This window comes from Salmo salar, chromosome 14, assembly GCF_965601325.2.
Source record: "Salmo salar chromosome 14, fSalSal1, whole genome shotgun sequence".
Classification (NCBI taxonomy): Eukaryota; Metazoa; Chordata; class Actinopteri; order Salmoniformes; family Salmonidae; genus Salmo; species Salmo salar.
In genome coordinates this window covers 39,783,096-39,803,159 of record NC_138304.1, presented here as the reverse complement: position 1 = coordinate 39,803,159, position 20,064 = coordinate 39,783,096, and the positions used below count along the sequence as shown (strand labels likewise).

Genomic DNA, 20,064 nt, shown 5'->3' with positions numbered 1-20,064 from the left:
ATGCACTTTTGTTGCTTTCAAAAATGTATAGGTTGTCAATAAATTAGCCTACTTGTTTTAAGCTTTAACCTTGCATATTTCATTATCCTGCCTAGAATGACCAGACAGAGCAAGCGTATTACAATAATTATAGCCTAAAACCCTCACCGAGAAAGCATGAAGCTATCTGTACTATTGCGAACCAACCGAGCACCTGTGCGTTCCATTGGGTGTTACGTCGGCAAGGGTTAGTGAAAAAGCGCAACACATGGCTTACAGTAGAGTAGTACAATAACAAATCAACAGACATTTGTTATTGAGAGAACTGGGATATGAGTGGTCGCGAGCGCAGTAGAAACCGAACCTGGACGTTGGATTCGGACCTTGACTCGCGTGCGTCCCAGACAGGTATGAAAACATTGATTTGGAGCACACTCAGTCGTGGTGGGACTCGCACCGGTACCTAGGCTACCGCTTTGGAAATTATACATTTTAAAAAAATAAGAAAGCTTTGATTAGTTAACGTCACTAAAACCATGTCAAACTGGTAAAGTAGCCTACATTCGATATTGCTAGTCATTTTTTTTTTTAATAGGGACACCCGTGATGGGGACAATTTGTGTAAGCTATTTGTGTGTTGTCCCACACGTTTGCTGTGCTGAAATAACTGCCACAAAACCACTGAATAAAGGTAATAAAGTGATAGACATAGTTTTCTACTACTGTAGTATTTCTGCCTTCCTATACCAAGTGGGCAGTTCGGCAGGGGGTCTTGAGGAGGACAAGGAGGTCGCCTCGCAAGCTGTCCTGTTCTTCATCAACGGTTCGAGGAGAGGTGCAGTGCACCTGTGCTCGAGTATAGCCGAGATACTGCGCGAGAATCAACGGTGAGAACCATAGGCCTGTTGTATCAAACAAATTCCCACTGTCACATGCCTGATTCACACCAGTTTTCAGCTGCCTCCTCTATGAGAAAGTTAACCATTTACTGTTTCGGTTGAGTTTGTCTGACCTTTGCTTAACTCTGCTGTGTGTGTGTGTGTGCGCCTCCTCTCATATCTTAGTCTGCACAGGACCGTAGAGATCCAGAGGGTCCGAATAGAGGAGCTGATGTGCTCTCTGTCCACTGCTCCGGCTGCTCCCGTGGGTCTTTCAGATTCCAACAGATCCCAGACCAGCTCCACCTCTCCCTTCTCCTGCCTCCCCTCCATCTCTCTCGCTACCTCCTCCCCCTACCTCCTCTCTCCCCCAGCCAGTGTCTCACCCAGTGTGTCCTCCTTATACAGCTCTGGGAGGGGCAGCCTGTGCTCTAACACCACACCCCCTTGCCTCCCTCCTCTGGTCCCCCTTCACAACCTTACCCCTCAGAGGAGACAGGTATGTATGACACACTCTTTCTCACAAGTCAACACGTAAACGTAGACACACAAACAACCCCACCCTCTCTCTCTGTGTGTCAGGCAGCAGTTCTGCCCTCTGTGAAAGAGTATGAGAAGGAGGATCCAGGAGATGAGAGGAGAGGAGAGGAAGGCAGGAGAGGAGATGAGAGGGGGAAGAAGAGAGGGGGAGAACGGAGACAAGAAGACAACAGTCTTATTCTACCCTCTGTAGAAGAAGCTCTGGGATCACAACCCCTACCCATCATGCCTCACTCCTCCCATAGTGACAGCATAGCCAGAGAAAGAGGTGTCAATCGTTTTACATAATGAAGCAGTGCTTTGAATTGGAATGTCTTTTATTCATGGGAATTATGACCAAGGAGAATGTGAAGCTTCAGTCTGTCTTTGCTGTGTGCTCACCATGTCAGGACATTGTGTGTGTTTTGTGTCCCAGTCAGGAGGGAGAAGGGCAACCTGTCGTCTGAGCAGGGTGGACTGACATCGGACCGAAAACACATGCTGAAGGTTGGACCTCATTATCATACTTCACAATGGACACATGAGGATGTCACAGCCTTTATGATGAGCTGTTTTTGTGGTGGTTTGTTTTTGGTCATTGTTGTTGTTTGTGAGCAGAAAAGAGAGAAAGTCCTAAGGAGAAGTGCCTCTTGTGGACCTCTGAGGGGAGAGATGGAGGAGACAAAAGAGGAGGAGAGGTGGTGTCTGGCCCCAGACTGTCCTGACTCCTCGTCCACAGTCCAAGCAGCAGGAGGGCTGGACACCAGGGCATTAACCACCAGGTACACTTCTAGTCTGGCTTTAGTTTCTCTTCTGTTTATTATCGTATTGTACTGTATTAATGACTCATTTCACAATAATTGTGATTTTAAAGAACTTAACTGTGTGTGGTGCGTATGCCCGTTCGTGCATGTGCATATCAGGAGGAAGCACCGTCTGTGTGTGAATGACCGTGTAGTGCTGGAGAGAAGGACGAGAGGAGAGGAGAGGAGAAGAGGAGCTGTGAGGTTTATCGGACCACTGGAAAACACTGAGTCTAGAGACATCTATATCGGAGTGGAATTGGACACAGCCAGTGAGTTTGTGTGTGTGTGCGCGCGGTGTGTGTGTTTATGGTGTGACATCACCATGACAACTGTGACAGTAACACCAAAGATACTGGTAAATAAGGCCTGGATTCAATCAGATCGAGCATTAACCAGCATTGGTCGACATCCGCATAGCAGATGTTTTGGAGGTGTAACTGTGGTATGAGCTGACATATAGGTGAGCGGCTGCTCTTGTCTGTCACACATCACTCCCTTATTATCCCTACTGCGTTAGTTCAAAACAGTGCTAGAAAGTTTAGGATCTATCGATGTTAGAAATAATTAATCTCAAATATCAAACCATTGATGTTAGGCTAATGCATGTTTTCATGCACCCTAGACCCACTGCAATTTGCATACCGCCTCAATAGATCCACAGACGATGCAATCGCCATCGCACTGCACACTGCCCTTTCCCATCTGGACAAGAGGAATACCTATGTAAGAATGCTGTTCATTGACTGTAGCTCAGCATTCTACACCATAGTTCCCTCCAAGCTCATTATTAAGCTCGGGCCCTGGGTCTGAAGCCCGCCCTGTGCAACTGGGTCCTGGACTTCCTGACGGGTATGCAACAACACCTCCAGTAAATTATATCAATTAGCCTATCAGAAGCTCCTAAAGCCATGACATAATTTTCTGGAATTTTTCAAGCTGTTTAAAGGCACAGTCAACTTAGTGTATGTAAACTTCTGACCCACTGGAATTGCGATACAGTGAATTAGAAGTGAAATAATCTGTCTGTAAACAATTGTTGGAAATATTACTTGTGTCATGCACGAAGTACATGTCCTAACCGACTTGCCAAAACTATAGTTTGTTAACAAGAAATTTGTGGAGTGGTTGAAAAAGGAGTTTTAATGACTCCAACCTAAGTGTATGTAAACTTCCGACTTCAACTGTATATACATACACACACACACACACACTCCGACATCGTTCGTCCTATATTTCTTAATTACCTTTTATTTTTAGATTTGTGAGTATTGATGTGTATTGTTAGATACTACTGCACTGTTGGAGCTAGGAACACAAGCAATTCGTTACACTCGCAATAACATCTGCTAAATATGTTTATACGACCAATAGCATTTGATTTGATGTTCATTTGGATGGGGGGGATTTATCAGTCAAGTTGGAGTGATTGAACTTGTAATGAGGCTGCATGAACTTCTAATGCAGCTGTTTGGGATTTATCAGATTATAGCAGCAAGTGGTTTCGTGGCATTCCAACAGCAGTATCTGTGATAAGGTAACGCAACGAGCCGCTAGTGGGTTTGACAGCTCTAACGCAGTTCTACCACCACACACAGCCAAAACAACGCTATGTGGATGTAAAAATTGTAAATCTGATTGAACCTAGCCCTAACCCAAGATTGATCATTGGGGTTGTTTCCAATGGGAGCAAATTAAGCATAGTGGGCAGAACAAGCAAGGAGGTGGGCAGAGCCAAGCACGAGTGAGATCCTATTGGTGCATTTTAACATTAGGTGCATATTGGTGCATATTTCCATTAGGGAACGCCTACTCTGAAGTGTGGGTGTGCAATAACTAAATTCAACCTTGCACTCCTAAACAATGCAATTTTTTTTAAACTTTGGCAAAGGGTCAAGTCTATAAAACTTTGCTCTCAGTTCATAACAGATTTTCGTTTTGTAAACAGAAAACTGTATTGAGATTGAATGTTTCAACGATGATAAAATTAGCACAATATCGGTCAAGTTTCATCTAGCTCCATCTCCTCCCACTTCCCGCCAATGGACTTCCTCTCATCACAATATTTGGTGGTGAGTGGGGGTTCTAAACAGATGCTTCAGATTTATACGCCTTGTGATGTGTCTGCGTTCCCCCTTTTGTCTGTGGTAGCACCCAGGGCTGGCTCTAGCCTTTTGTGGGCCCCCCACCACCACGCGGGCAAAACAAGTCAGTTCGTCAAATGTTCTGCCCTGCTAGAGCTGCCCCGGTCAACTATAAGTGCTGTTATTGTGAAGTGGAAACATCTAGGAGCAACAACGGCTCAGCCGCAAAGTATTAGGACACACAAGCTAACAGAACGGGACCGCAGAGTGCTGAAGTGTGTAAAGTGTCTGTTCTCGGCTGCAACACTCACTACCGAGTTACAAACTGCCTCTGGAAGCAACGTCAGCACCATCCTAAAATAGGTTTCCATGGCCGAGCAGCTGCACACACGCCTGAGATCACCATGCACAATGCCAAGCGTCGGCTGGAGTGGTGTAAAACTCACCGCCATTGGACTCGTTCACTGGAGTGATCAATCACGCTTCACCATCTGGCTGTCCGACGGACAAATCTGGGTTTGGCGGATGCCATGAGAACACTACCTGCCCCAATGCATAGTGAATGGCACTTGAGGAGATGGCTGCTGTTTTACGCTCCCCTAACCAATTGTGCTAATGTGTTTTTTTGCGTTGTTTGTAACTTATTTTGTACATTATGTTTCTGCCACTGTGTTTTGTGGCCGAAAAGAGCTTCTAGATATCAGGCCAGCGATTACTCACCCCGTACTGGAGGAATACGTTTTCTTTAACAAGTCGGACGCGAAGGATTTACTTAAGACGCCCGACAAGGCCCTCATGCCCATCATTCACAAGAGAAAGGGACTGAGAAATTGGGGACGAAGGTCTGGGTGTCTTGTAAGGATCCGACAGCGAGTGGGTAATCTCCCTTTAACATCGGTCTGATTAGCCAACGTACAATCAATGGATAATAAAATAGACTAACTACGATCACGTATATCCTACCAATAGGACATTAAAAAACTGTAATATCTTATGTTTCACCGAGTCGTGGCTGAACGACGACATGAATAACATACAGCTGGTGGGTTTTACGCTTTTTCAGCAGGATAGAACAGCGACCACTGGTAAGACGGTGATGGTGTATGTATATTAGTAAACAACAGCTGGTGCACAAAATATAAGGAAGTCTCGAGGTTTTGCTCACCTGAGGTAGAGTATCTCATGATAAGCTGTAGACGACACTATTTACCAAGAGAGTTTATCTATATTCTTCGTAGCTGTCTATTTACTACCACAACCCGATGCTTGCACTAAGACCGCACTCATTGAGGAAAACCGTTTTACCTAATTTCTACCGGCATGTTAAATGTGCAACCAGAGGGAAACCACTCTAGACCACCTATACTCCACACACAGAAACGCTTACAAAGACCTCCCTCGCCCTCCATTTGGCAAATCTGACCATAATTCTATCCTCCTGATTCCTGCTTACAAGCAAAAATGAAAGCAGGAAGCACCAGTGACTCGGTCAATAAAAAAGTGGTCAGATAAAGCAGATGCTAAGCTACAGAACTGTTTTGCTAGCACAGACTGGAATAAGTTCCGGGATTCTTCCAATGGCATTGAGGAGTACACATCAGTCACTGGCTTCATCAATAAGTGCATCGATGACGTCGTCCCCACAGTGACCGTACGTACATACCAGAAGCCATGGATTACAGGCAACATCCGCACTGAGCTAGAGGGTAAAGCTGTCGCTTTCAAGGAGCGTGACTCCAACCCAGAAGCTTATATGATATTCCGCTATGCCCTCCGACGAACCATCAAACGGGCAAAGCGTCAATACAGGACTAAAATTGAATCGTACTACACCGGCTCTGATGATCGTCGGATGTGGCAGGGCTTGCGAACTACTACAGACTACAAATAGAAGCACAGCCGCAAGCTGCCCGGTGACACAAGCCTGCCAGAAGAGCTAAATTACTTCTGTGTTTGCTTCGAAGCAAGTAACACTAAAACATGCATGAGAGAATCAGCTGTTCCGGACGACTGGGTGATCAGGCTCTCCACAGCCGATGTGAGTAAGACCTTTAAACAGGTCAACATTCATAAGGCCAGATGGATTACCAGGACGTGTACTCCGAGCATGCGCTAACCAACTGGCAAGTGTCTTCACTGACATTTTCAACCTGTCCCTGACTGAGTCTGTAATGCCAACATGTTTTAAGCAGACCACCATAGTGCCTGTGCCCAAGAACACTAAGGTAACCTGCCTAAATAACTACCGACCCATAGCACTCACGTCTGTAGCCATGAAGTGCTTTGAAAAGCTGGTCATGGCTCACATCAACACCATTATCCCAGAAAACCTAGACCCACCCAATTTGCATACAGACCCAAGAGATCCACAGATGATGCAATCTCTATTGCACTCAACACTGCCCTTTCCCACCTGGACAAAAGGAACACCTATGTGAGAATGCTATTCATTGACTACAGCTCAGCGTTTAACACCATCGTGCCCTCAAAGCTCATCACATTGATCTGTACCGGTACCCCCTGTATATAGCCTCACAATTGTTTTACTGCTGCTGTTTAATTATTTGCTACTTTTATTTTCTACTTATTTTTCTTAAAGCTGCATTGTTGGTTAAGGGCTTGTAAGTAAGCATTTCACTATAAGGTCTACATGCTCAGCGCATGTGACAAATAAATAAAATGAATGGTGGAGTAATAATGGTCTGGGGGCTGTTTTTCATGGTTCGGACTAGGCCCCTTAGTTGCAGTGAAGGGAAATCTTAACGCTACAGCAAGCAATAACATTCTAGATGATTCTGTGGCAACAGTTCGGGAAGGCCCTTTCCTGTTTCAGCATGACAATGCCCATGTGCACAAAGTGAGGTCCATACAGAAATGGTTTGTCGATCGGTGTGGAAGAACTTAAGTGGCCTGCACAGAGCCCTGACCTCAACCCCATCGAACAGCTTTGGGATTAATTGGAACGCCGACTGGAAGCCAGGCCTAATCGCCCAACCTCACTAATGCTCTTGTGACTGAATGGAAGCAAGTCCCCGCAGCAATGTTCCAACATCTAGTGGAAAACCTTCCCAGAAGAGTGGAGGCTGTTATAGCAACAAAAGTGGAACCAACTCCATATTAATGCACATTATTTTGGAATGAGATGTTCGATGAGCAGGTGTCCACATGCTTTTGGTCATGTAGTGTATGAGTGACTAACAAATTCAATGGGGGTCCTTTGGAGTTCAGGGCCCCCGGGCACATGCCCTGCGTGCCTGGTCGGTATTCGGCTATGATTACAAGTTTAGATAGCTGGCTAGATTGGTAAATTAATCTAAAAATTGTTAGCTGACATGGCAAGTGAGTGACTTTGTGACTGACATAAGAGAAAGATTGCTGATGCACAAACACATATTGAACTTGCACCTTGTGTATTCTACTATTTTAACTCTCAACAGTATGTTGAGACCTCGACTGAGCTTCTAATTTTTTTAATAATACTTATACATTTATTAATTTGGGGGGCCCCCTAGCTGCCCGGGGCCCTAAGCAACCGCTTATGTTGCTTATTCCTGGAGCCAGCCCTGGTAACACCTGTTCCTATTCAACTTTAGGTGGAGAAAATGAAGGCAGTCTCCATGGTAACAGGTACTTCAGGTGTAAGCCCAACCATGGAACATTCACCACCATCACGGGGATCAGAAAGGTGAGCGTTCACCAAACACACACAGTATGTAGTTAATATGTACAGTGGGGGAAAAAAGTATTTGATCCCCTGCTGATTTTGTACGTTTGCCCACTTACAAAGTGATGATCAGTCTATAATTTTAATAGTAGGTTTATTTGAACAGTGAGAGACAGAACAACAAAAAAATCCATGTAAAAAATGTTATAAAATGATTTGCATTTTAATGAGGGAAATAAGTATTTGACCCCTCTGCAAAACATGACTTAGTACTTGGTGGCAAAACCCTTGTTGGCAATAAGAGGTCAGACGTTTCTTGTAGTTGGCCACCAGGTTTGCACACATCTCAGGAGGGATTTTGTCCCACTCCTCTTTGCAGCTCTTCTCCAAGTCATTAAGGTTTCGAGGCTGACGTTTGGAAACTCGAACCTTCAGCTCCCTCCACAGATTTTCTATGGGATTAAGGTCTGGAGACTGGCTAGGCCACTCCAGGACCTTAATGTGCTTCTTCTTGAGCCACTCCTTTGTTGCCTTGGGTCATTGTCATGCTGGAATACCCATCCACAACCCATTTTCAATGCCCTGGCTGAGGGAAGGAGGTTTTCACCCAAGATTTGACGGTACATGGCCCCGTCCATCGTCCCTTTGATGCGGTGAAGTTGTCCTGTCCCCTTAGCAGAAAAACACCCCCAAAGCATAATGTTTCCACCTCCATGTTTGACGGTGGAGATGGTGTTCTTGGGGTCATAGGCAGCATTCCTCCTCCTCCAAACACGGCGAGTTGATGTCAAAGAGCTCCATTTTGGTCTCATCTGACCACAACACTTTCACCAGTTGTCCTGAGTCATTCAGATGTTCATTGGCAGACTTCAGACGGGCCTGTATATGTATTCTTGAGCAGGGGGACCTTGCGGGCGCTGCAGGATTTCAGTCCTTCACGGCGTTGTGTTACCAATTGTTTTCTTGGTGACTATGGTCCCAGCTGCCTTGAGATCATTGACAAGATCCTTCCGTGTAGTTCTGGGCTGATTCCTCACCGTTCTCATGATCATTGCAACTCCACGAGGTGAGATCTTGCATGGAACCCCAGGCCGAGGGATATTGACAGTTCTTTTGTGTTTCTTCCATTTGCGAATAATCACACCAAATGTTGTCACCTTCGCACCAAGCTGCTTGGCGATGGTCTTGTAGCCCATTCCAGCCTTGTGTAGGTCTACAATCTTGTCCCTGACATCCTTGGAGAGCTCTTTGACCATGGTGGAGAGTTTGGAATCTGATTGATTGCTTCTGTGGACAGGTGTCTTTTTTACAGGTAACAAGCTGTGGTTAGCACTCCCTTTAAGAGTGTGCTCCTAATCTCAGCTCGTTACCTGTATAAAAGACACCTGGGAGCCAGAAATCTTTCTGATTGAGAGGGGTCAAATACTTATTTCCCTCATTAAAATGCAAATCAATTTATAACATTTTTGACATGCGTTTTTCTGGATATTTTTGTTATTCTGTCTCTCTGTTCAAATAAACCTACCATTAAAATTATAGACTGATCCTTTCTTTGTCAGTGGGCAAACGTACAAAATCAGCAGGGGATCAAATACTTTTTTCCCCCACCGTATGTAGTTAATTAGTTTTATGTATGTAGTTAGTCATTGATTCATTAATCAACTAATTAAACTACTAGCAGGCCTACATTAATAGTAAAAGTGATAGTAATAATGTAACTGTCACTACAGTAATAGTGATATTATGCAATATAATTTCTCCCCACTACAGCTCTCTCGATCATCCCACTCCAAGTCTAGAAGCTCCAAACCTCCAGAGGAGGGTGACTCTGGGCCGGGGAGCTCTGCAGTGGCAATGGGGAGGAGCAGCTGGAACGTTGTGAGTAGGAGCAGGAACGGGCTCAGAAGGACCTGGAACCAGATGGACATTAGAGCTCAGGTCCATTCAGAGCCAGGAGGACCCAGAGACAAGACTACAGTGGAGAACCCTGGACTGGACTGACATTATGCCATCACATACCCCTGGACTGGCCTGACACTCCTCTCCTAATCCCTCAATCCACAGCCTTACATTTTCTCCTTTCTCTCCTGACGAGTGTATACTCACTAGACAACATGCTGAAGAAGCCTTCTTCAATCTTCCAGCGTGTAACTATAGAGAGGACTTGTTTTAGTATGGGCAGCGCCATTGAGGACTTCAAATGGGTGGGATTTCTTATGGGTTAAGGAAGGATGACATAATTCCATCCAGGTCATCAGGAGGGATCAGCCAATGAATTAGACTTGTGAGGAAACATTCCATAACTCCAGGTGGCAGTAAATCTCCAACCTTGGATTTTTACCTGTTCAAACACACTCTAGGTGGCAGTATGCACCCTGTTTGCCATCTCGTAGAAGAAAGTTCAAAATGGAGATGCTCACAGACGCCATAATGGAACAGATAGAATGATATCCAAGTCTATGGTTGTAACTGACCTCCCAGCCTTTTGACAAATGGCATCTGTCTGCCATGCTTTCATCAGGTGTAACTATCCCCTACTGCATCTGACCGATCCAAGTCTTGGATCAGGAAAAACGTGTGTTGTCTGTGGGAGACATTATGCGCACAAACCAAAGGTGGCGACCTTGGTAGGGGAATCTTTATTGCATATGAATGACAGGACCTGACATTGCCTCCCATTCATTCTCGTATCTGTATGTATCAGACAGTGTTGAACTGCTGTGGCTCCTGCTTTATGGTCTGCCATAATGTTCACTCTGAAACACAAGTGTCTGTTTAACGCTCCACAGTCTTCCAATATAAACACTTTACATTCGGTACACTACCAATATGCTCTAATAACTCCTTATGACACCTGTTATGTCAGTGTTATGCAGGCCTTATGACAGACTTCAAGTAAAGTGTTAGTGAACAGAGAGCCTTCATCAAACTGCGCTTTTCCTTCATATATGTCATGAACAGTTTTATACAACTATATATATATGACACATGGTTTCCAGACTACTAATAAACATTGCTGTGATAAAACAGTTTGACGTTATTGGAACTCCTGCCATACAGAAGCATTATTCTTCTCACCACAGTGGAGTTTACACTTCAAAGGGCCCCTAAAGAGTAGGCTATACACTTCAGGGCCCTAGAGTGTTCCTGTTCGCACTATCTGTACCTGAGGTAGCTCATACAGATAGATCTTAACTAAAAGCCACATCTACAAAGCAGCAAAATAAAAATGCCTTTCGGAGCACAAATGAACAAGGATACATGAGAAACCAAGGGTCTGACTTGCTAAACCTTTGCATGTGCTCAACGTTTCACCTGTTATTTCCCATCTAGAATGTAAAACGTGAAGGTAGAATAGATGATAAAACAGTAAGGGAAGGGTACAATTTCAAAGCAAAGTGGGAAAGAAGAGAATTATGTTTCTAGGCGTTTTGTCTTTTATTTATTTGAGAAAACAGGTGCAAACGGGGCACTGCCTAGTGAGAGTTCAGTAAATTGAGTGTTTGACCCTCTGTACAGACAGATTGCAGATATGTCACTCCTACACATGAAATGTACATTGAATTTCCTCCAGATGATTTGAGTATTAAAACCTTAGTCTTTACAATAAAGCTGATCCTTATATGGTTTCATTGTGTTCTGCTAAACAAACTTCATTGCCTGAACAGGCCTAGCACACAGCACATTGTAGAGGGATGGATCCACGGAGGACCTAAACTGCCTAAAACCAACTTCTTTCACACAGCCAGATTATATTGATTCAAGATCTAAAAACGTGACTTTATGAGCTTCTGTCCGACAGTCTGGGACTGAAGCTTAGCCTTAGTCCAGGACTATTTCAAGAAGTCATGTCCATGAAACCAAATCATCTTGATTATAAGTGCAATTTAGTCCAAGGTTTACTGTGAGTCTGGCAAACCAACTGATATATTCTGGGGATTCAAGCCACATCCCAAATCGACCTCTAGCACCAACATAATGGTGTAGATCTGAACTGACTGCAGAGGTCTAAGCAATATGGAGAACATTCCACTTGGCCTATCCAGGCACAAGGTGGAGATAGGCATTAAACTATCCAATCCCTTCAGATCTACAGGAAGTGCCGTCTATTTAGGAATGGACTTCTGATGGGGATTCCAATAAACAACAAAACGTGTTGCTTTTTGTTTATGTTTACCTCTCCACCAATAAGAGCCCAGTTCATCACTAGCAAGGGGTGTGGCCTAGCCCCACTTAAGTCCCCATGGCAACAGACACAGCATGTCCAATGGCATGCACAAGGGGTAGAGCTTCTCTTCCTTCCTCTCTCTCTGTACACCTTCAAGATCAGAACACAGTGCAACGTTTCTGCAAAGCTACTTGGAAACATTAGCAAAGTGTCTCCACCTCCACTCTGTCTTTCTCTTTCCCCGTCTCACGTGTCACCCATTCTATTCAGCCAAACACATTCACGTCCCTTTCACAGTGGCTGGGGGATTCTGAATACCCAACACCACTCCATTTCCCATATTAGGATCAGTTCTGCTATAGGATTGGCTGGTGGGCCTGTCAGTCATGTCCATCAGCCAGTCAGTAGGAGGAGATTGAGGAGGAGGCGGGCTGAAGGGAGCCTGAGGAGTTGGTGCGTCTCATGTGAGGGAGGAGATACGTGTCAGTGCCCAGCTGGTGAACGTCGAAACGAGCCTCCTTACGGTAGGCCAGACAGCGCCGGATAAACGCCTGACAGGGAGAGATAGAGAAGGAAGATGGAGCGAGAGATGTTAATCTATAGAATATGGATCAGCTTCTCATGCTTTGTCTGTCCTAGTCACATTCAGACATGTCCTGACGAGTCTACAATTCATAGTGAGTATAAGTCACCTTGGCCTCTGTGCTGGCCTGGGGCTTGGCAGGAAACTGGACCTCGGTGGCTTTGAGGATGGTGTTCTCCTGAAGGATGTCCTGCTGAGACTGGTTATGGCCAAATGGCTGCATGAACACACACACAGTTAAAACAAAACTGAGGTATCACTGACTGGGCCTAAAATTCACCTTTTGGTCCACCAACCACTGTGGTAAATTATTTTACAAAAAATTACAGATGAGCATGCTTTGCAATCTTTCTAAAACAATAAATGCATTACTAATAAGAAGTGATGTGGTGTATTGTTTAATTTCATTTTTTGTGACCTGAGTCTTTTAACCAAAATGTCACAGATGAGACAAAAATGTTCACCTGCCCCTTTAAGGGCGGGAGGTTACCGTGGTAATGCGGTAACCTCCAGTCATGTTTGTTCCTGTCATGTTTGTTCCTGTGAGATTGAGTCTGACTAGTTAGTAGAAGCATTGTCTCCTCTCCCTAGCAGTAGAAACTCAAACATAGAAAAACAACCTAGCTTGTGAACAAAACAATGGAAATAGCCAAGAAACATAAGGACAAAGTCTAATTTCAGTAGACTTTTTGCTTTAAGTAAATTAGACCAGCTTTCATGCTTCTAAAAATGAATCTTTCACCAAACTCTTCACGTGCCCCCAGCCAGGAATTGTTGTACCGCAATGTGGGATAGGCTATATAGGATTCCAAGTTCTTTGACTTTGTGCGATTAACCTGTTTAGGATAGGGGGCAGTATTTTCACGGCCGGATAAAAAACATACCCGATTTAATCTGGTTATTACTCCTGCCTAGAAACTAGAATATGCATATAATTGTTTGATTTGGATAGAAAATGCCCTAAAGTTTCTAAAACTGTTTGAATGGTGTCTGTGAGTATAACAGAACTCATATGGCAGGCCAAAACCTGAGAAGATTCTATACAGGAAGTACCCTCTCTGACCATTTCTTGGCCTTCTATAGCCTCTTTATCGAAAACAGAGGATCTCTGCTGTAACGTGACATTTTCTAAGGCTCCCATAGGCTCTCAGAAGGCGCCAGAACGGGGAATGATGACTCTGCAGTCCCTGGGCGAAAAACAGTAGGGGATTTGGATAGTGGTCGATCTGAGAACAATGACACGGAGGCGCGCGTGCATGTGAAGACACCATTTTCTTCTTTCAGTCTTTGAACGAAAACAACGTCTCCCGGTCGGAATATTATCGCTATTTTACGAGAAATATCGCATAAAAATTGATTTTAAACAGCGTTTGACATGCTTCGAAGTACGGTAATAGAATATTTTGACATTTTTAGTCACGATACGCACCGGCGCGTCACCCTTCGGATAGTGTCTTGAACGCAAGAACAAAACGCAGCTATTTGGATATAACTATGGATTATTTGGAACCAAAACAACATTGGGTGTTGAAGTAGAAGTCCTGGGAGTGCATTCTGACGAAGAACAGCAAAAGTAAACCAATTTTTCTTATAGTAAATCTGAGTTTGGTGAGTGCCAAACTTGGTGGGTGTCAAAATAGCTAAGCCTGTGATGGCCGGGCTATCTACTCAGAATATTGCAAAATGTGCTTTCACCGAAAAGCTATTTTAAAATCGAACACCGCGATTGCATAAAGGAGTTCTGTATCTATAATTCTTAAAATAATTTTGTTTTTTGTGAACGTTTATCGTGAGTAATTTAGTAAATTCACCGGAAGTTTTCGGTGGGTATGCTAGTTCTGAACGTCACATGCTAATGTAAAAAGCAGTTTTTTTAAATATGAACTTGATTGAACAAAACATGCATGCATTGTATAACATAATGTCCTAGGAGTGTCATCTGATGAAGATCATCAAAGGTTAGTGCTGCATTTAGCTGTGGTTTTGGTTTTTGTGACATTATATGCTAGCTTGAAAAATGGGTGTCTGATTATTTCTGGCTGGGTACTCTCCTGACATAATCTAATGTTTTGCTTTCGTTGTAAAGCCTTTTTGAAATCGGACAATGTCGTTAGATAAAGGAGAGTCTTGTCTTTAAAATGGTGTAAAATAGTCATATGTTTGAAAAATTGAAGTTTTTTGATTTTTGAGGACTTTGTAATTCGCGCCACGCCCTATCATTGGATATTGGCGAGGCGTTCCGCTAGCGGAACATCTAGATGTAAGAGGTTAAATTACCAGCTATGAAACAAAATGGCAGAAATACTTTGAAAACAGCTACTGCAGCATTTATTTCACTATAAATTTGATCATAATTAACATTTTTTTATTCACAAATGCGAATAAAATGAGTACACTTCAGAGGTGCCCTAATGAGTGTGAGTGCTTACCTTCCGTCCATAGAGGCACTGGAAGAAGATGACCCCGACCGACCAGACGTCCACCTTGTTAGAGATCTTAGGAGGCTCCTTGCCCACCACAAAACACTCAGGGGGAAGGTACCTGGACAAGAGGAAAACATGAAGAAAGCAATATACAATTGAAAAAAACCTAATACAACTATTTGTGTGTCATGTGTTGTGTGTCGTGTGTGTGTCCGTGTCTCACCAGTATGTGCCAGCTCCCTGTGAGGTGAGGTCCATGCCGTCCACGCCATAGTTGTCATCATCCATGATCTTAGATAGCCCAAAGTCTGTGATCTTTATCTCGCCACATGCAGTCCCATCCACCAGCAAGATATTACCTGCACAGACAAGAGGCGTGAGTTGAGTATGTATGTATGTCATGTCATGACTGTCCTGATCAGGTCAGGGTTCAGGAGACCACCACCCTACAGATTATCTCCTAAACCCCCAACAGAGGAGGAGAGATCTAGGGGTCTGAAGATGTGGGGGTTTTATGACCCCTCAAGCCCATAATAAACCTTAGGCCACAGAGAAATTCCTTTGTCCTCACAATGGAGAACTGGCCTCAGAACATTAAACATGCAATAAAGGGACTTTGGAACAATGGTTTCCGTCAGCCACAATGGTGGTCATGACGAGAGGTGGAATATGAAAATGTATGTAACTTTTGTATTGTTATTAAAGGTTAAGAGATGACGTTATTATGAAAACATTGTACCTTTAAGAGTTTTCCCAGTATATGCCTGATGTTTATACATTGTACGTTGTGTGGAAAATACCCAAATCAAAGAGAATGTTTTGGTAAAGATGAGATGTGAAGGTAGTGTCTAAAATAGGATTTTAGTCAAATCTAGGCCTTGCCCCTTAACTTGGTCCGCCCAGAGAATTGCCCTAAAGGCGGTTACGCGCACTTCTGACCCGAGGGTATAAGACAGGAGAGTGAAGAATTAACATGGAGACTAATTGACCCCAAGCTGCAGCGAAGGTCTAACAAAGTCAACGAACCCCAAAACGAAACACAAGGTTGAAGACAAAGAAATCTTTTTCTACACGAGCTACGGACGAGTAGCTGTATCTAAGTGGGTGAATTCAAGCCGAACCACCCAGCCTCCACTCTCCATTGAATCGTGGTATCTACACCGTTCGAGTCCGAAGCTGTGAGCTCTGAGCTACAGAGCTGTCTGTCCTCAGAAGACCCCTTTCAGATCAAGGGCGAGGGATCAGACCCCTAAGCCAAGAAGGACACTGACATCGTGAGGACAACCAGAGAGTTGCGCCGGAGAAGTGCGTCATTGAGAAGCCTAAACGACACACGCGGAGCTTCCCACCTGAGACCTCCAACACGTAATTACATCATTATATTCTGACCCATAAGAGCGGCAGTTCGGGGCAAGGCTAGGTTTAAATACGCATGGCTGACAAATGAACCAAATGTATATTTCTCTCGTGTACTTTCTTGGTTTCTCTCTCTTTTAAATCCCCATTTTGGGTAACACGTGCCATAGTGTGTTGGCCCGTTATACTAAGTCCTAATCAATAGCTAGACTGTGTTTTGTGTATGTGTATTTTTATCATCATTTTAGCTTGCTAGTAAATAAATAATCAACTAAGATTGGTGTGGTAAACTTATTGGTGTAGCCCGGGTTCGTGCAGATTCCCGGATTATGCGACGTTCAGACATGAGACAAGAGGTTGATTAATTTAGCGACTGTTGTAAAATCGATATTCTGATATCCTTTGAGTTAATTTGGGAAATAGAAACTCAATCAAAATAATGTTCCCATGGTGCCCCAGGCTAATAAGTTAATAATTGCTTGATTCATTGCTTAATTCATTTAATCACGCAATTATAAACCGTTAATCATTCGATGAGCAACAGTCGTCACATTAACTAATACAACGTCACGACAGTCACCTACACAAACATGAGTCACTGTGTGAACGAGTGTGTGTGTGTGTGTGTGTGTGTGTGTGTGTGTGTGTGTGTGTGTGTGTGTGTGTGTGTGTGTGTGTGTGTGTGTGCCTGGTTGGTTGGTGGCACCTTAATTGGGGAGGATGGGTTTCACCATGTGTGGAGTGGAATCAGCATGTGTTTGATGCCATTCCATTTACTCCGTTCCAGACATTATTATGAGCTGTCCTCCCCTCAGCAGCCTCCTGTGGTGTGTGTGTAACTGCTTTGAGGTCGTAGCGGGTGTGTGTGTGTACCTGGTTTGAGGTCGTAGTGTATGATGGGGGGTTTGATCTCGTTGAGGTATCGCAGGGCGTTGACTATCTGCATGACGATAGACCGCGCCTCTTTCTCTGACATCAGCTTGTTCTGTTTCAGATAGAAGTCCAAGTCATTCCCCTCGCAGAACTCTAGAACCGTACAGAACCTAAAGGCAGAGAGAAAGAGACAGAAAGAGAGAGCGTGAGAGCAAAATTGCAAGATTATGTTATAATGCTGTAACTGCATCAAATGGTTGTTTTTACAACAGAATAGAGGGTTCTTATAACTCTATTGTGTCTGTGTGAACTGAAAGTGGGCCTCAGGGAGATTCAACACTGACGATGTCTTTGGGTGATACCAGGGAGATGTCTCGGGGCCAGACCCTGGTCTCTACACAATGAGAACAATTTTTACAGACGATACTGTCTGCTGTGAATTATAAGGATCTTTCATACAAATCTTAACCTTGTGACCCATTCCATACATCTGTTGTTTGTCATGTAGATTGAAGGAGGATGGACTTTGCTATAAAAAGCTTTGGCTCAAACCAGCTTGTTGAGTTCTCAGTGGTCACCTCTAGGGGTGATTACCGACCAGCTCCCTTACTGCAGTAATGAAATAATAAAGTTAGATTGTTTTGAAGAAATCTAAAAGTCTCTCCTTTTGATTACAATAATTCCACCACAATTTTGGCGACGAGGATGGGATGATAAACTTCAATTTTTCTGATTGTTCTCAGTTAAACTCAGGTTAACCGTGCACGGGTAGTTGCATTAGATGCAACCAGGGGAAAGCCACTCTCCACTATTTGGAGCAGATCGGATCCCCACCTGGCTGAGAGCGTCAGCTGAATGGATACATCATTTCGAACAAAATTGGATTAAGGGTTAGACTTGAACGTGCACAGAATTAATAGTACTAATTAGACATTAACGGAACATTTAAGTGATGAAAAGATAAAAAATAAAAACATAAAAAATAACAAAATCCCCTGTTGAGGGTACACTCAGAGTGAGGTCTTCCTTAAGAGGGCCACAGCTGGGGTGACTAGCAGGACTGAGTTGCGTTGATGAGAGTGTTCTTAAGTGAGGAATCCTTGGACATGATTGTTAATTAGCCAGTTGTGGGCAACCAAAAGTCCAGATCCGTGGTACTGGCTTGATCACAGTAGGATTGCTGAGGTTAACGTATTGAATGAAGAATGAGAGTGCAGGTGACGCTTTGCGTGGCATCTGACTTTAGTGAAGTTAACATTTTAACGTGTATGTAATTGATTAAAAAAATTGTTAAATGAGGTAAACAGGTATGCCCTGGGTTACTATTGGTAGAAAATATGAGGTAAGATAGGATTTTTGGGACCGTGTTACAAAGTTAGAGAGGAGACATGGGTACCCTGTAGGTAGTTTTGCACATTTGGATAGATGGAAGATAATGTATACCATAGTAATCACAGTAGGCGATAATCCCAGTGTGGATACAACACCCCGTTGTGGGACCACTAATTAGGCAATATTTTGATAATGGTATGGGTTTCCCTGTTCATATAGACAGGGTTTGAAATCCTGTGCGGGTAATCTTTGTAGAAGCGTTCTGTGTGGGCGCGATAGGTTGAGTCTGTGGGTAACCTTTCAATGATGTTCTGTGTGAACAGCTTACCAATCCTGTGTGGATGGTTATTTAGTCATGTTCTGTGTGAGCATTTGATCAATCCTGTATGGGTGATCATGAAGGCTCTGTGTGAGCCTGAGATAAATAATAATTAGTAGATAAGTTAACCTGTTAGGGCTAGGGGGCAGTATTGACACGGCTGGATAAAAAACGTACCCGATTTAATCTGGTTACTACTCCTGCCCAGTAACTAGAATATGCATATAATTATTGGCTTTGGATAGAAAACACTCCAAAGTTTCTAAAACTGTTTAGGATAGGACACTTTATCGCTTTTGGCAAGTGGCCGATCAGAGTACTATGGGCTTAGGCGCGTGCCCGAGTCGACCGAATGCTTTATTTTCTTTCGTCTGTTTACCTAAACGCAGATTCCCGGTCGGAATATTATCGCTTTTTTATGAGAAAAATGGCATAAAAATTGATTTTAAACAGCGGTTGACATGCTTCGAAGTACGGTAATGGAATATTTAGAATTTTGTTGTCACGAATTGCGCCATGCTCGTCACCCTTATTTACCCTTTCGGATAGTGTCTTGAACGCACGAACAAAACGCCGCTGTTTGGATATAACTATGGATTATTTTGAACCAAACCAACATTTGTTATTGAAGTAGAAGTCCTGGGAGTGCATTCTGACGAAGACAGCAAAGGTAATAACATTTTTCTTATAGTAAATCTGACTTTGATGAGTGCTAAACTTGCTGGGTTTCTAAATAGCTAGCCCTGTGATGCCGGGCTATCTACTGAGAATATTGCAAAATGTGCTTTCACCAAAAAGCTATTTTAAAATCTGACATATCGAGTGCATAGAGGAGTTCTTTATCTATAATTCTTAAAATAATTGTTATGCTTTTTGTGAACGTTTATCGTGAGTAATTTAGTAAATTCACCGGCAGTGTTCGGTGGGAATGCTAGTCACATGCTAGTCACATGCTAATGTAAAAAGCTGGTTTTTGATATAAATATGAACTTGATTGAACAAAACATGCATGTATTGTATAACATAATGTCCTAGGGTTGTCATCTGATGAAGATCATCAAAGGTTAGTGCTACATTTAGCTA

At 43.5% G+C, this 20,064-nt stretch overlaps 2 protein-coding genes across 5 annotated transcripts in view; one reads left to right on the top strand and one right to left on the bottom strand.

Annotated features, from left to right (window-relative positions):
• Positions 1-82: 82 nt before the first annotated feature.
• LOC106569505 (uncharacterized) lies at positions 83-10,953 on the top strand. 2 transcript variants are annotated; one of them, XM_045694322.2, is made up of 9 exons: positions 83-387; positions 731-866; positions 1,044-1,356; positions 1,440-1,665; positions 1,813-1,883; positions 1,995-2,158; positions 2,300-2,451; positions 7,857-7,948; positions 9,698-10,953. In XM_045694322.2, the coding sequence occupies exons 1-9, from the start codon at positions 312-314 to the stop codon at positions 9,926-9,928; spliced, it is 1,461 nt and encodes a 486-aa protein (XP_045550278.2). In that variant the 5' UTR covers positions 83-311; the 3' UTR covers positions 9,929-10,953. The 2 variants fall into 2 exon arrangements, with proteins under 2 accessions (XP_045550278.2, XP_013996387.2); XM_014140912.3 differs by lacking the exon at positions 83-387 and having other exon boundaries at positions 399-866.
• LOC106569493 (serine/threonine-protein kinase tousled-like 1-B) overlaps positions 10,548-20,064 on the bottom strand; it is a 29,634-nt gene continuing 20,117 nt past the window's right edge. For all 3 annotated transcript variants that reach the window (XM_045694321.2, XM_045694320.2, XM_045694319.2), the window contains 5 exons: positions 17,331-17,500; positions 15,325-15,460; positions 15,108-15,219; positions 12,788-12,895; positions 10,548-12,646 (listed from right to left, as the gene is read on the bottom strand). In XM_045694321.2, coding sequence (XP_045550277.1) covers positions 12,497-12,646; positions 12,788-12,895; positions 15,108-15,219; positions 15,325-15,460; positions 17,331-17,500 — 676 coding nt within the window. In that variant the 3' untranslated portion in view covers positions 10,548-12,496. The remainder of the gene's footprint in view (positions 12,647-12,787; positions 12,896-15,107; positions 15,220-15,324; positions 15,461-17,330; positions 17,501-20,064) is intronic.